The sequence below is a fragment of the Crocuta crocuta genome, unplaced genomic scaffold (assembly GCF_008692635.1).
Source record: "Crocuta crocuta isolate KB4526 unplaced genomic scaffold, BGI_CrCroc_1.0 scaffold290, whole genome shotgun sequence".
Taxonomy (NCBI): Eukaryota; Metazoa; Chordata; class Mammalia; order Carnivora; family Hyaenidae; genus Crocuta; species Crocuta crocuta.
This window is the reverse complement of record NW_027527429.1, coordinates 3,130,951-3,144,414: the sequence shown is the minus strand read 5'-3', so window position 1 is coordinate 3,144,414 and position 13,464 is coordinate 3,130,951. Positions and strand designations below refer to the sequence as shown.

The 13,464-nt window shown below is 57.7% G+C and overlaps 1 protein-coding gene across 1 annotated transcript; it reads right to left on the bottom strand.

The window, feature by feature from the left end:
• Positions 1 to 636: 636 nt before the first annotated feature.
• RAB17 (RAB17, member RAS oncogene family) lies at positions 637 to 11,798 on the bottom strand. Its single transcript, XM_077758396.1, has 5 exons — positions 11,642 to 11,798; positions 5,188 to 5,339; positions 4,164 to 4,289; positions 998 to 1,091; positions 637 to 743 (listed from the first exon to the last, which is right to left on the bottom strand). Exons 1-5 carry the CDS (start codon positions 11,796 to 11,798, stop codon positions 637 to 639), a joined length of 636 nt encoding a protein of 211 aa, XP_077614522.1.
• Between the last annotated feature and the right edge of the window lie 1,666 nt (positions 11,799 to 13,464).

The following is a 13,464-nucleotide window of genomic DNA, read 5'->3' as shown; positions in this document are numbered from 1 at the left end:
CCCAACACCTACCCCGACTGCACGAGGTCTAAAATCTTATTGTTTAATTTTTTTTTAATGTTTATTTATTTCTGAGAGAGAGAGATGCAGAGTGCGAATGGGGAGGGGTAGAGAGAGAGGGAGACACAGAATCCCAGCTGTCAGCACAGAGCCCGACGCGGGGCTCGAACCCACAAGCTGTGCGATCATGACCTGAGCCGATGTCGGACGCTTAACCGACTGAGCCCCCCAGGCGCCCCTAAAACTTTAAAGAGAAAAGAGTTTTATTGCAGTCCAAGCGAGGACATCGGCCCCGGACACATGATCTTCATGAGGAAGAGCAGGGTCACATACGTCTTTTACATAAGGAATTACAAGGCATCATGGCAAAGAACATTCCGGAAACTTGTAGATTTTTATCTTACGTTTGTAGTGTGTGTGTGGCTGCGTGACTTTAATCTTACCGGTTTTTCTGTTTCTTATCTTTATGTCTAATAAGCTCCTTGTTGGGTTTTTGTTTTTTGTTTTTTTGGTAACAGAGCCGACACACAACATGTGCTGGGGACAGAAACAGACTGCAAGCTTGGAAAAGGCTTGGCCCCTTGGTAAATGTAAAAGTCCAGCTTCCCCGGGAGCAAGGGGCAGGGCCCACAAACCCTAAAAGGAAACAATGTCCTTNNNGGGCGCCCCACCCAGAGCCAGCCCCCCGTCGCCCGTCCGCGGCTGGCCCTTCTTCCTCTCTTCTCTCTGCAGCAGCTCTCGGGCTGTGAGGGACAGAGGACGGGGGTCTGGGAGGGCAGGCCCCCCCCAGCGTGCACCCTGCCCACGGGGCAGCCCCGAGACGGACCCCATCCTCCCAGACGGTCACCCAGAGCCACGAAGCCCGGGCCCTGGCAATCTTCCAGCCCCCGGAGACATTCCGTCAGGTCCCAGGGCACCAGAAAGAAGACCCGAGAAGCAGAGCCCGCAGGGATGACCCCCCCTTCGCCCCGGCTCTCCTGGGGGGCCCACCACTCACCTATGGCGCCGAAGACCTCAGTCACCTGGTAGCTCAGTTTGGCTGAGGCCTCCATGAACAGCAGCTGCTTGCTCTCCGCAAACTTCTTCCCTTCCTGGGGGACGTGGCCGCACATTTACGACACGGCTTTTCCCCCCGCGCCTGGGTGGCTCAGTCTGTGGAGCCCAACCCCATTTCTTCTCAAGCCGTGATCTCATAGTTCTCGTGATCAAGCCCCACGTCAGGCTCTGCACTGACAGCCTGGAGCCTGCTTGGGATTCACTCCCTCCCTCTCTCTCAGCCCCTCCGCTGCTCACGCTTTCTTTTTCAAAGTAAATAAATAAACTTTAAAAAAACTTTTTTACGAGAAAACAGTCTCTTCCCTAGGAATACTCAATTGCCTGCCAAGACCCAAGACCAGTGACGGCTGCCAGTTCTGTGCCTGATTGTGTCCTGCAGGGCCCAGGGCCGGGGAGGCGGGGAGGCGGGGAGGGCCCGCAGGAGAGGGGGTCCCCTGCCAGCGGAGCCTGAGCCTCCAGGGGAAGCTGGGGGTTCCCTGCCCACACGTCTGTCCAGCACCCGTGGGCTCTGACGTGGGGCCAGCCAAGTGAGAAGGCGACCCAGCAGGGCCCTTCTTCTGGGGGTCCCTTCTTGCTGTCCACACGGTTAGTACCGCGGGGGGGACCCATCGGGGTGTTAGAGGGACACGGATAAAATCTGAACAACGTGTGTACTTGGTGGTATTGTAGGAATGTCCATTTCCGGATTTGATCACTGCTCTGTGTTTTTGCCGGACGTTAGCATTCGGGAAGCTGGGAGAAGAGCATGCAGGAACTTTCTGTCACACTTCTGCACCCCTTTTTTGTAATTCTGAAATTATTTTAAAATAAAAGCCAGGGGCGCCTGGACGGCTCAGTCAGTTGAGCGTCCGGCTCTCGATTTGGGCTCAGGTCATGATCCCAGGGTTGTGGGATCAATCGAACCCCACAGATGCTCTCTCTCTCTCTCTCTCTCTCTCTCTCTCTCCCTCTGCCCCTCTCCCCCACTCGCAAACCCTCTCTGTCTCTCTGGAATAAAAATTAGGGGCGCCTGGGGGGCTCAGTCGGTTAAGCGTTCGACTTCAGCTCAGGCCATGATCTCACGGTTCATGAGTTCTGTCAGCATAGAGCCCACCTCTGTCTCTGTCCCCCTCTTTCTGTCCCTCTCCCCCGTCTCAAAAATAAACATTAAAAGTTTTAAATTAAATTAAATTTAAATAATTTTATCTAATAAAAAAACACAGCGAAAGCCAGAAAGTTAACGTAAGGACCTGCGCACCCGCAAGTCAGCCTTGGCCCTGTCTCAGCCCACGCACCTGCGGCCCCCTGTCCGTGCTGGATGCCTGTGTCCCCGGCACCTGCCCGACCCAAGCCCGGCTGTGCTTAGTGGGAGCTCAGAATAAAGAAGGGGCCGATGTGGTGGCTGAGGGCCCGGGTGGCACGTGGGGTCCACAGCCCTGGCCCCAGGNGGTGGGCTCAGACCAAGGCAGAGGTGCCGGGAAAGCGGGACTCAGCAGGGCTGCCTGCCTCCCAGGGGGCTCCGGGGCCCGGCCCCCCAGCTCGGCCTGATCTCGCCTCCAAATGCTCTTCCCGTCCCGCCCCGGCCCCCTGCTCCTCAGACTCCTCCGAGGACTCACAGTTGCCCCTGAAATGCTGGCCCCGGCCCTTAGCGCCACACGCTAGGACCCTCTGCTTCCAAAACTATGTGCCTTCTCATCAGGGCCACCTCCTCTGGCGGGATCACCCCCTCGCCTTCCTCCAGGGAGCCCTCCCTGCAGCCAACACCCAGCCCTTCCCTCCGTCACACTCCACTTGCTGTGCCCGCATCTGCCCCTCCCAAAGCCATTCCTGAGATCAGCCCGCACACACGCGTGCAGGCACGCACACACGCGTCCACAGCATTTTATACACACACACCTACACGCACACACCCATACCTATACACACACGTATCCTATGCACGCACACCTCCTTTACACACACGCACACACCCCTCCTGTGCACAGAACACACACAGATCCCTCCTATACATACACACACATATCGTATACATACACACCTGTGCACACACACCCACACCTCCTACACACACACATGCACACCTCCTGTACACACACAAGCATACAGCACACATATACCTCATACATACACATACCTACACACCCTCCTATGCACATGTAAATACCACCTATCCACACACCTCCTATACTCACACCCCTCTGTACACACACATGCACACCCTGTACTCACAGACACATGCACACACCTCCTACATACACACACCCCTCCTGTGCATACACACACACCCTGTGCACACACACACCCTGTACACACACACACACACACACGCCTCTTGCTCACTGCTCTGACTTCTCACACGCATGCACTTTCCATGTGTCTCTGCAGCATTTATTCTGCCTTTGGTCAATTTATAGAACCATGGTTTTCTTTTAAAAAAAATTATTCATTTTTGAGACAGAGAGAGACAGAGTGTGAGCAGGGAAGGGACAGAGAGAGAGGGAGACACAGAATCTGGAGCAGCCCCAGGCTCCGAGCTGTCAGCACAGAGCCCGACGTGGGGCTCAAACCCACGAACCGTGAGATCAGACCTGACCCAAAGTTGGACGCTTAGCCGACTGAGCCCCCAGGCGCCCCAACCATGGCTTTCTTATCTTCTAGCCCCTGCTCAGTTCCTAGCAAGGAAATCTGGTTTTATTTACTTGTCCTTTTTTCAATAATTGATTGAACACAGAGGAGCAGATCTGAAAGCCCGCATAACTCAGCTTGGGACGGAGGGGCAGGAAGGGCCACAGTGTCCTCATGAGCCCGGCCCCCAGGGCCCTGGGAGGTCGCAGGGGTCCTCCCCCTTCCAGGACGGCTGGCCTGGGCCGTGCACCCCAATCTGGGGCATGACCCTCTCTAGGCCTGACTTTTCCAGGAAAGACCAGAAATCTTTGCCCAAAAGGGAAATTCAGGTAGGAAGTATATATGAGTGTTTGCAACGTGCGTGCAGGTGCGGAGTGCAGGGGGGGTGCCGGGACAGCGAGGGTGGCGGACGGGCGTGGGCGTGCACGGGAGTGGTGGTGGGCGCCTCGGGGGTCGCCCTCTTCTCCCCTCGGGGAGCCACACCACCCTGCCCCAAGCGCTACCTGGAACGTCACCTCCCGCTGCTCGCCCATGTCCGTCTTGTTGCCGACCAGCATCACCACGACGCCCCCCGGGGGGGCTTCCCTCTCCAGGTCCTGTAGCCACTGCTGGGCTTTGCGGAAGGAATCCTAACAGAGAAAAGCCTTCACATCAGACAAACCTCCGGGGGTTTTTGCGGCTCCCCCACAACGGAAATGCAGGGTGAAAATGCAGATGTCCGGCCACAGGCAGACGCCCAGAGGGTGCTCTGTCCGCCCCCCAGGAGGGGCGGGTCTTCTGGCTTTGGTGCCCTGGTCCTGCCCCCCCACCCCCCCAGCGCCCAGTGTGGCGGCTGCGGGCTGTTCAGGGTCAGACTTGCAGCTCCTGGGCCCCTCCCTCCCGGGTGCCCTCGGGACCCTCTGTGCAGGAGTCTGGGGGCGTGGCTCTCACCCGATCTTACCTTTGCGCCCCTGGACACCAGCCCGGGGAGGCCGGCCCTGGGCCCCACGGAGCCCCTCTCCCCTCAAGTGGGCGCCTCCCACTCTGCAGCCCTTCCCGCCCCCACACACTCCGCTCTCCACGGAGAACTGTCTTCCCTTCCTGCTCACCTGNGTCAGGCGCCCTCCCTCCTCCTGCTGTAAGCCCCGTTCACGCCTACTTACTATCTACCCAGGGGGGTGTGACACTGTGGGGGGTGTGAGGTACAGCCAGGGGCCGCGTGCTGTTTCCATGACACAACCCCTCACCAATTCCGTGGGCACCCAAGGAATCGTGAGCGATAGAAGGTAGCGCTCTGTGCGGGGTGTTCTAAGAGGACCACGGAGGGGCACAAACTCAACCATGTAGGAGTTATCAGTGAGGGCTTCCTGGAGGAAGCAACAGACTTTCATTAAAGTGTTTTCTACTGGTTGTGTTGATTTTACCATAAAGCACCGGCATGGGCTGGTCACAGAAAGCCTTCAGAGGATCGCCTCCCTGTGACTGACAGAACAGGAAAGCAGATGCCTTGAGGAGGTGGGTGGGGACGCCCCCCAAGGGGAGCCTCACCTTCTTGGTGATGTCGTAGACCAAGAGCGCGGCGTCGGCGCCGCGGAAGTACAGGTGGCAGATGCTGTGGTACTTCTCCTGGCCGGCCGTGTCCCAGATCTCCAGCCTCATGGACGCAGCCCCCGACCCCAGCTCCTTTGTGAAGAACGCACCTGAAACGGAAGCCGGGGGCAGCTTCACCTGAAGGACGGGGTCTTTACCCCCAGGTCGGGCTGGGCCGTCGTGAGCCCTGGGCTCAGAGGTGCCGGCCGGCCGTGCGCTTCCCGCTGCCCACGCCGGGTGGGCTGAGCGAACACCTCTCCCGGCAGATGGTGGCTTCGTGAAAAGAAAAGCCTTATAGGCCATTTGCTGTGGATGCCATACAGATTCCGCAGACGCTGCGGGTGGACGATGAGCTCCCGGAGCCCGAGGACAAAGTCCCCCAGACGGCGGGTCAGGGAAGGGGTCTCTGACGGCTAGGGGTCCAGCGTGTCCCTGTGGGCTTCCAGTGATGCACCTGAGCCCCGGAGACTTCTAGAACCATCCACACCCCTGCCCCACCGGCCACTCAGTGGCCAGACCAACCTGGCCAAGGGGTGCTCACGACCACACCAGTGCTCCCCCAAATCCCTCCTGCCTCCTGCTGACCCCCCGTCCTCATCCATGCCTCCCCCTGCTGGCCCTTCTCCGCGGGCCCCACTTGGCATCATTCCTCTGGCCGCCTATGTGTCTGCCAAGGTCTTCAGGCATCAATCAGCCTTAAAGGGCACCTGCTAAGTCCTGCCTCTTCCCAAGGATCGGTCTCTGGCAGCCTCCCCGTGCTCCTCACACACGTGCGCACACACACACGTGCACATGCACACACACACGCACACACACACGTACCTGAAGGCACAGGTAGACTTCTGTGTTCTCACCTGTCGCCCTGGGGCCAATGAGCAGGGACCTGTATTCATTCTCGTCCCTGCTTAATAATCACGCTCAGCGAAGGCTCTACCCCAGACCCTTTCATTCAACGGCAAATCCACCTTCCATTTGATTTTTTTTTTTAACGTTTTATTTATTTCTGAGAGAGAGAGAGCATGAGCAGGGGAGGGTCAGAAAGAGAGGGAGACAGAATCCGAAGAGGCTCCAGGCTCTGAGCTGTCAGCACAGAGCCTGACGCAGGGCTCGAACCCATGAACCATGAGATCATGACCTGAGCCGAAGTCTGACTCTTAACCGACTGAGCCACCCAGGCGCCCCACCATCCATTTGATTTTTAACTCCGAGCTTTACTTGTCAGAGTGGTGGGATTTTAAAATAGTTGTTTAGTGGGGTGACCAGGTGGCTCATTCGGTTAAGTGTCCGACTCTTGATTTCAGCTCAGTTTATGATCTCAGGGTTCATGGGATCGGGTCCCACATCAGGCTCTGTGCTTTCAGCACAGCTTGGGACTCTCTCTCTCTCTTTCTCTCTCTCTCTCTCTCTCTCTCACACACACACACACACACACACACACACACACACACACACACAAAATAAGTACACTTTATAAATCAACAAATGAAATAGTTGTTTGGTGACACCAAAGGGTTCTGCTGCGTCCTCCACAGAACAGGAGGGAGAGGCCGGGAGGGGCCGGGGAGCCCGCTGCTGCTCTGCCCAGATCCCAGGCCGGGTTTAGGGCCTGTTGGGGGACACAACCGCGTGCCGGCAATTACAACTGTCACTGCCAGGCCACGGGCGTCCATCTCCTGGCTCTGCCGTAACCGATCACCACAAGCTGGGCAGCTCAGAACAGCAGGCATCCTTTCTTTCCGTCCGGAGGCCGGAGGTCCGAAATCAAGCCGGCAGCAGGGTTGGCTCCTTCTGGAACCTCTGAACAGCCTTTCCTTGCCGCCCTGCCGGCCTCTGGCAGTTGCTGGAACCTTCTGGCGCTCCCCAGCTTGGAGACACATCACCCCATGTCCACCGCTCTCCACAGCCCTTCCCCTCCGTGGCTCCGTGCTCGCGCTCTGTCTCTCTCTCCTGCTCTCACGGGCACAACCGTCATCGACTCAGTGCCGGCCCCAGACCCAGGACGACCCCACCCCAACATCCTAACTAATCACAGCCGCAAACACTCTTTTTCCAAACGAGGCCACATTCACAGGCCCTGGGGATTAGGGTGTGGATTTATCTATTGGGGGACAACACAGCCGCTATGACAGAGGAGAAGGGGAGAGTGTGGGCTGAGGTCTTCAGCACAGAGTGCGTGGAATTCCTCGCATGAGAACCTAGGTTCGGGTGGCTCGTGACAGAACCCAGCAACGGGCGTCCTCTGCCTGCACAGCCTGCGTTTCCCTGCGTGTCCACAAACCTGAGGTCAGATGACCTTCCCAGGTGTTGGGCCTGGACGTCTGCGTCCCCTCCCAAACTTCAGAGGTGAGGTCCTGACCCGCAGAGGGCGGTATTGGGAGGTAGGGCCTTTGGGAGGTGATTAGGGTTAGAAGTGGCCTTGGGGGTGGGGCCCCCACGGTGGGATCATGACCTTGTAAGAAGAGACACAGATGCCTGATCTCTCTCTCCCTCTCTCTCCTTCACTCCCTCTGCCCTCCCTCCCTCCCACGCAAGCACAAAGAAAGGCTACGTGAGCGCACAGCAAGGCAGCAGCAACATGGCGGCACCCACAGGGCCAGAGAAGAGGCTTCAGAACAAACCCCATCGGGCGGCTCGCTGACCTCCGACGTCAGCCTCCAGAACTGTGGGAATAAATCTCTGCGGTGTAAGCCACGGGGTCGGTGGTGTCTGTTGTGGCGGCCTGAGCACTTCGGCTCTGGGTCAAACAAAGCTGCAGCCCATTTCAGAAATATGAGGAAGGGCTCCCAGCTCCCACGGGGCTACCATGAGGCTTGAACAGGGACCAGGAAGTAAGCGGAGGCCACTGCCAGCTTCCCCGGGGGCCTCCCTCTCCGGTCCGCCCCCTCTTCAGCAACCCTAGCTGCCAATCCTTTCCTTCTCCACTATGTAAAAGATGGCTCCCGGTTGAGCGAAAATCTGTGCAGCCCCAGCAAATTCGCAAGGAGCGTTTCATTCCAAGTGATGACAGGGCATGAGTGACTGGATATTTTCAGAGACCAGAGCCTTATCTGCCCGAGAGAGAGAGACAGGGTCCCTCGAGGCCCCTGGAATGGAATCCAGAGCCACCTTCCAGTCCCGGCCCACAGGGACCCCTGGGTCCCAACCAGGAAAAGAGCCCCCATCAGTTATGTCCTTGTTCAGACACCCGCTGACCTCACTGTCCACGTCATCACAGCTAAAGCCAAATGTGATTAGAAAATAAACTTCCAAGGAGTCCAGACAGACTTGGAGACTTTTGCCTGAAATGATATTAGCAACAAGGTGGGGGCTGGGGGGTGAGATCCGGCCAAGAACCAGGGAATTTCTCAGCTTCTAGAATACGCTGGTGGAGAGAACACACTGGCACATGTTCGTGGACCTTGGATGCACTGAGCTGGGGCCGCCTGCGGTTTCATATTGTGGCCCCGTCATGGCACAAACCAGGTCTTCTTTCTGGTCCCACCAAAGACCTCAACTCAGACAGGGATGCTTCCAGCCACGTCCCTCCACGCCCACAGCCTCAGCTCCAGGCTCTCTGGTGGGGGCTCCTGGAAGCTGGTGCACTGAACAGCCCCATCTGAGCGCCCGGCTTGCCCTGTATCACCCCAGATTGAAAAACGTCCCTATAAATGTTGACATAAGGAACGTGGTTGTGCTCTCTTTCCTTTTAAAGTCAACAAACAGCTGATTTCACCCCTCTAAGCCTCTTCGTACGTTTGCCTTTTTCGTAACGATTATAATCAGAGCCCGGGTTGAACGAGAAATGATACCTTCTTCTCAGGGCCACCAGGGTTCAGCAGCGATAGTTTGGAAGGCGGTGCTGGTGGCAAAGTTCAATGTTCGCGGCCTTTCCCTTCCCACGCCAGGCACTGCTCTGCGCAGGCAGATTGGCACACAGCCGCTAGATGTCACCATTTCTCCAAAAGATGTCACTCAGAAAGTGCAGCGCTGGGGAAATGGGCCTGGGGAAATGGCTGTGGCCATTTGGGACTCCAGGATGAGGGGTCGCTCTGTGGGGACCCCAGTGGGGTGTTCGGGAGCTCTCTGTGGTTCAAAGCCCCCAGCCACAACACTCCCACTTGGAGCCTCCACCTCACCCGCAAAGCTCTCTCCTGCAGTGGGATTGGGGCCTCTGTGGGGCGGGGGGTGGGGGGGGAGGCACAGGTCTAACCCCCTGGGGGGGCCAGGGACCCCGACCCTCCCGGAGTATCTTGAGGCCAGCATGCTCCGAAGGCAGCACCACCCTGGACAAGCCAGCCCCTGGTCCCACCCTGCGCTCTGCAGTGTGGGGGTGGGTGACGACCTTAAGTCGTAACATGGTGATCAGTGACTTTAGACAGCCTTAAGTCAGCCTTATAATATACTGATAATATTACAATAATAAAAAATTAATTTCCCTTATCTCTTCGTTTCTATAGTAATGTAATAATGACAGTATCCACCTCCAAAGGCGGTCACATCACATGAAGTAGACCCTGACGTACAAGTGGAGGAGGCCAGGTTTTCCACCTGGGACTTAACTCCCAAGAGCGAAGGAGAGATGATTGGCCCTCCATCCCAGCACCCAGCATCCAGCACCCAGCACCCAGCACCCAGCACCGGGCAGGCACATGGTTGGGGCTCAATAAGTCCGTGCCAGCCACATGGTTGGCAGCTGATGGAATAAAGGATTGCCAAACTCGGCCAGACGGCTGTGCCCCGGTGCTAACCTGGTTGTTTCCTGTCCCCACGGTCATGCACCCCAGGGACAGCAGAAAAGGAGCAGAGACCCTAAAACACCAGCCAAAAGATAGAGGCAGGGTCCTAAGCCTGGGCTTGGGGAAGGGAGGGCAGGGAGGGACGGGCTCTCTCTGACAAAGGTTTTTGGCAAAGGGCCTTCAGTACATATTTTTGGCCTCGAGGGACATACTTATCACTGTGACAGCGCCTCAGTGCTGGCCTCAGGCAGACTGGCTATGCAAATGAAGGGCGTGGCCGTATTCCTGGAGAACCTTTGGAAAATCCAGCGGAGCCCAGAGCCCGTAAGCCCCAGCAGCCTCTGCTCTATCCAGCCCCCGGACCTGCGTGGTCTAGAACCCACTCTCTTCCTCACCTTCAATCTTCATCGCCCAGTTCACACCCAGGCACGTACCCAGGGACCAGGCCCCTTCTGTGGCCTCTGCTCTCCGCTGAAACCCACCTGAAGCCAGACTGAGCACTTGATTGTAGTTTTTTAAGTCGAGGCCAGTATCGTGGCGGAACGATGTCACTTTCCCTACTATGGAGAGGTTGCCCTGGGCCCCCTCAGCCAGCCCGAGCCACTGCCATTACTAGCTCTCCCCAGGTCCCCTTCGTGGGGCTGGGCCCTCACCCTCATCCCTCCTCTGCCCCGCTCACCAGTAGCACTGGGGGTCTGTGCCTGGCTGGTCCCCTCAGCCCCCGTGTCCCTCCAGCACTATCCGGAATCACCCCCACCCCCGAGAAAACTGGAGGGCTCCCGAGTAGCTAAAGCACGCATCAAAGTTAGCCTTGTGTCTCTGCGTTCCGAGTGTCTGTTTAGCTTCTGACAGAGCCCTCCACACCTGATGCAGGCCTGGGGCGGAGGCCATCCCAGCAGCTACTTGCTGAATGAGAGAATGAGGGAGTGAATGAATGAATGAATGAGTGAATGAGTGGACTCAACAAAGTGCAAACCAGAAGGCTTGTCCACGGCGGAGTCCAAATCTGAAGATAACGCTCTGGCTTGGAATGCAAGACTTTTCTTTGAGCCATGCCAGGCAGCCCCCACGAGGGTCAGCACGAGGTGTGTGTTGTTTCTCTGTTTTAGGTGGAAAAGAGGATTTTCAGCCCAGGATGCAAAGGAGGCCGACAGCCAGCAGGTGCTCCAAAGCCCCTTCCCCTTGAGAGCCATGAAGTGTCGCCTCTTCAAGAAGTGCAGTGAGAGGGTCTTCCTTCTGTTACCCTGTCCTCTGCACCCCGCCCCCACAATCCAGGCCAGACTGGTCAACCGAGTCCAGGCAGAGAGGGAGCCCCTTCGGTAAACCACCCCAGGGTGCGGGGCAGGGACAGCGTCAGCAGGAAGGAACCAGGCAGCGTGAGGGACCAGCTCGTCTGGGCGGCTGAGTGTCCGAGCCTGTGGGGGGGTGGGCGGGGGCTTGCTCTGGGCTCCCCCCTCCACCAGACACGATCCCTCACACCAACCCTGGGGGCCCGAGGCCCTGAACCTGAATCTCTGTCCCCAGCAGCCTCCTGCTAGATTCCACATGCGTCTGACCACCGTGGGCCTCACACCCTCCCTGCAGAGCTGGGCGCAACCCCAGGCTCCAGGGGCGTGTGGGAAGTGCCCCGAACCCGGGTCATCGTCCCTGGCTTGTCCAGCAGACTAGCAAAGGGCGTGCTGTCCCATGTCACTTACATCCCACGGTGGGCAGGATGCTCTTGAAGTCATTCTTCACGTACCGGAGAGCCAGGCTGGACTTGCCCACAGAGTTACTTCCCAAGAGGACCAGCTTGAACACGCGGGGCTGGCCCGGGGCACCCCCCGGGCTGGGGACCCCAACCGCCTGTGCCATGCCCTGCAAGGAGACAGCGTTTGCAAGAGGTTGAAAGTCTGAAGCCAAACGGCCTTAGCGAGCTCACCCCCGGGTCACCGCTTCCCTAGTCGAAAGCAGACAACCTTGAACAGAACTGAGCGGAGCCAGAGGCAGCCTGCCCCACTCTGCACCCCGTCTCCTCATGTGTAGAGTGGGGTGAGTAGTACCCGGTGACAGGTGGGTTGTGAGGAACTAGCCGGGCAGTCGTGTTTGGGACGGGACCAGGGTGCCCACCAGGGTGCCCAGCAGGACCCACCGCACCCCACGGGGCTGCGTGGAAAATATGATACGCTAGTTATCATACGGGAGTATCGGCCTCAATCCGTTCTTCTCACTTTAAAAAACACCATTACTCAGGGTCGCCTGGGGGGCTCAGTCAGCTAAGCGTCCAGCTTCGGCTCAGCTCATGATCTCATGGTTCGTGAGTTCGAGCCCCGCGTCGGGCTCAGAGCCCAGCGCCTGCTTCAGGTTCTGTGTCTCTCTCTGTCTCTGCCCCTCCCCTGCTCGTGCTTTGTCTCTCTGTGTCTCTCCAAAATAAATAAACGTTAAAAAATTTTTTAAAATATATATATCAAAGCCCACCGTGGCTGGCAGTCTGAGGAACGGCCTCTGCTCCCTCCCCACTCGGTGGGCAGGGGAGGCCCCCAAGGGTTATGGGAATGGAGGAAGGGAAGGAATCTTGAAGGAGGAGAAAAGCGTGTCCCGCACACACACCCCCCCCCCGCCGCTCGCCCCCAGAGCTGTCCCAGCGGCCACAGCCCCAGACCCGCCTGGCTGGCCCCCAGGGACAGGAGCGGAAGAGGCAGTTTGCAGCCCATGTCTCAGAACAAGCCGGGCTGAGTCTGAAATACGAACAAGGCTGTTCTAGGCATTCGTGACCGGGGGGGTACGGGGTCTGCAGAGAAGGGTTCCCTGGTGCTCTGCCCCTCGGACACGGGGCCGTCGGAGGCATGAGAAGCGCCATCTTATACGGGATTCACGAGTCCCTCCATCAGGCATGAGGCTTATAGGGTCAATGTATGATGTTTCAGAGACGGTTTAGAAAAATAAAGCGTTTTAATTTTTCCGTCTATTTTTTTGAAGGCCCCCCCAGGGATCCCGGCATCTGCCAAGGCCGAGAGCTGCTGCTGTGATTTTTATCTTTTTTCTTCAGGGCTGGGAGCTGTGCCTCACCCGTAGTAAGTGCTCAATGAGCGTCTGAGGAATGAATAACTGAACCCGTGAAGGGAAGCACGGGTACCGTCCAAACACACAGGAGGCGCAAGTGGCTCGTCAAAGCCCCAGTGCTTTGAAATACCGGCCTGAACTGAGGACAACTTCGTAGGGCTTGAGGCAGGACCTGAGCGGCTGGGCTGGGAGCGGGCTCTCAGCTGACAGTCAGCCGGGGGTGGGCTCTGGGCACAGTGCTCCGGAGAGCAGCCCGCCCCGCCGGCCCCGACGACTTCACGCCCGGACCCACGGCAGCCGCACGCGAGGGTTCTGGGAGGGAGCCGGCGCCCATGCAGCTCCTTCCACAGATTTCGGACTCATTGGTAGAAAAAGAAACTCAAAACCCAATGCAAAATAAACACAAACAAATAGGAAAACCCCTGAAACGTCAGCTGGCCCCCTGGGAATAAAATCTGTAGCCCCTTGATTCCAGCTC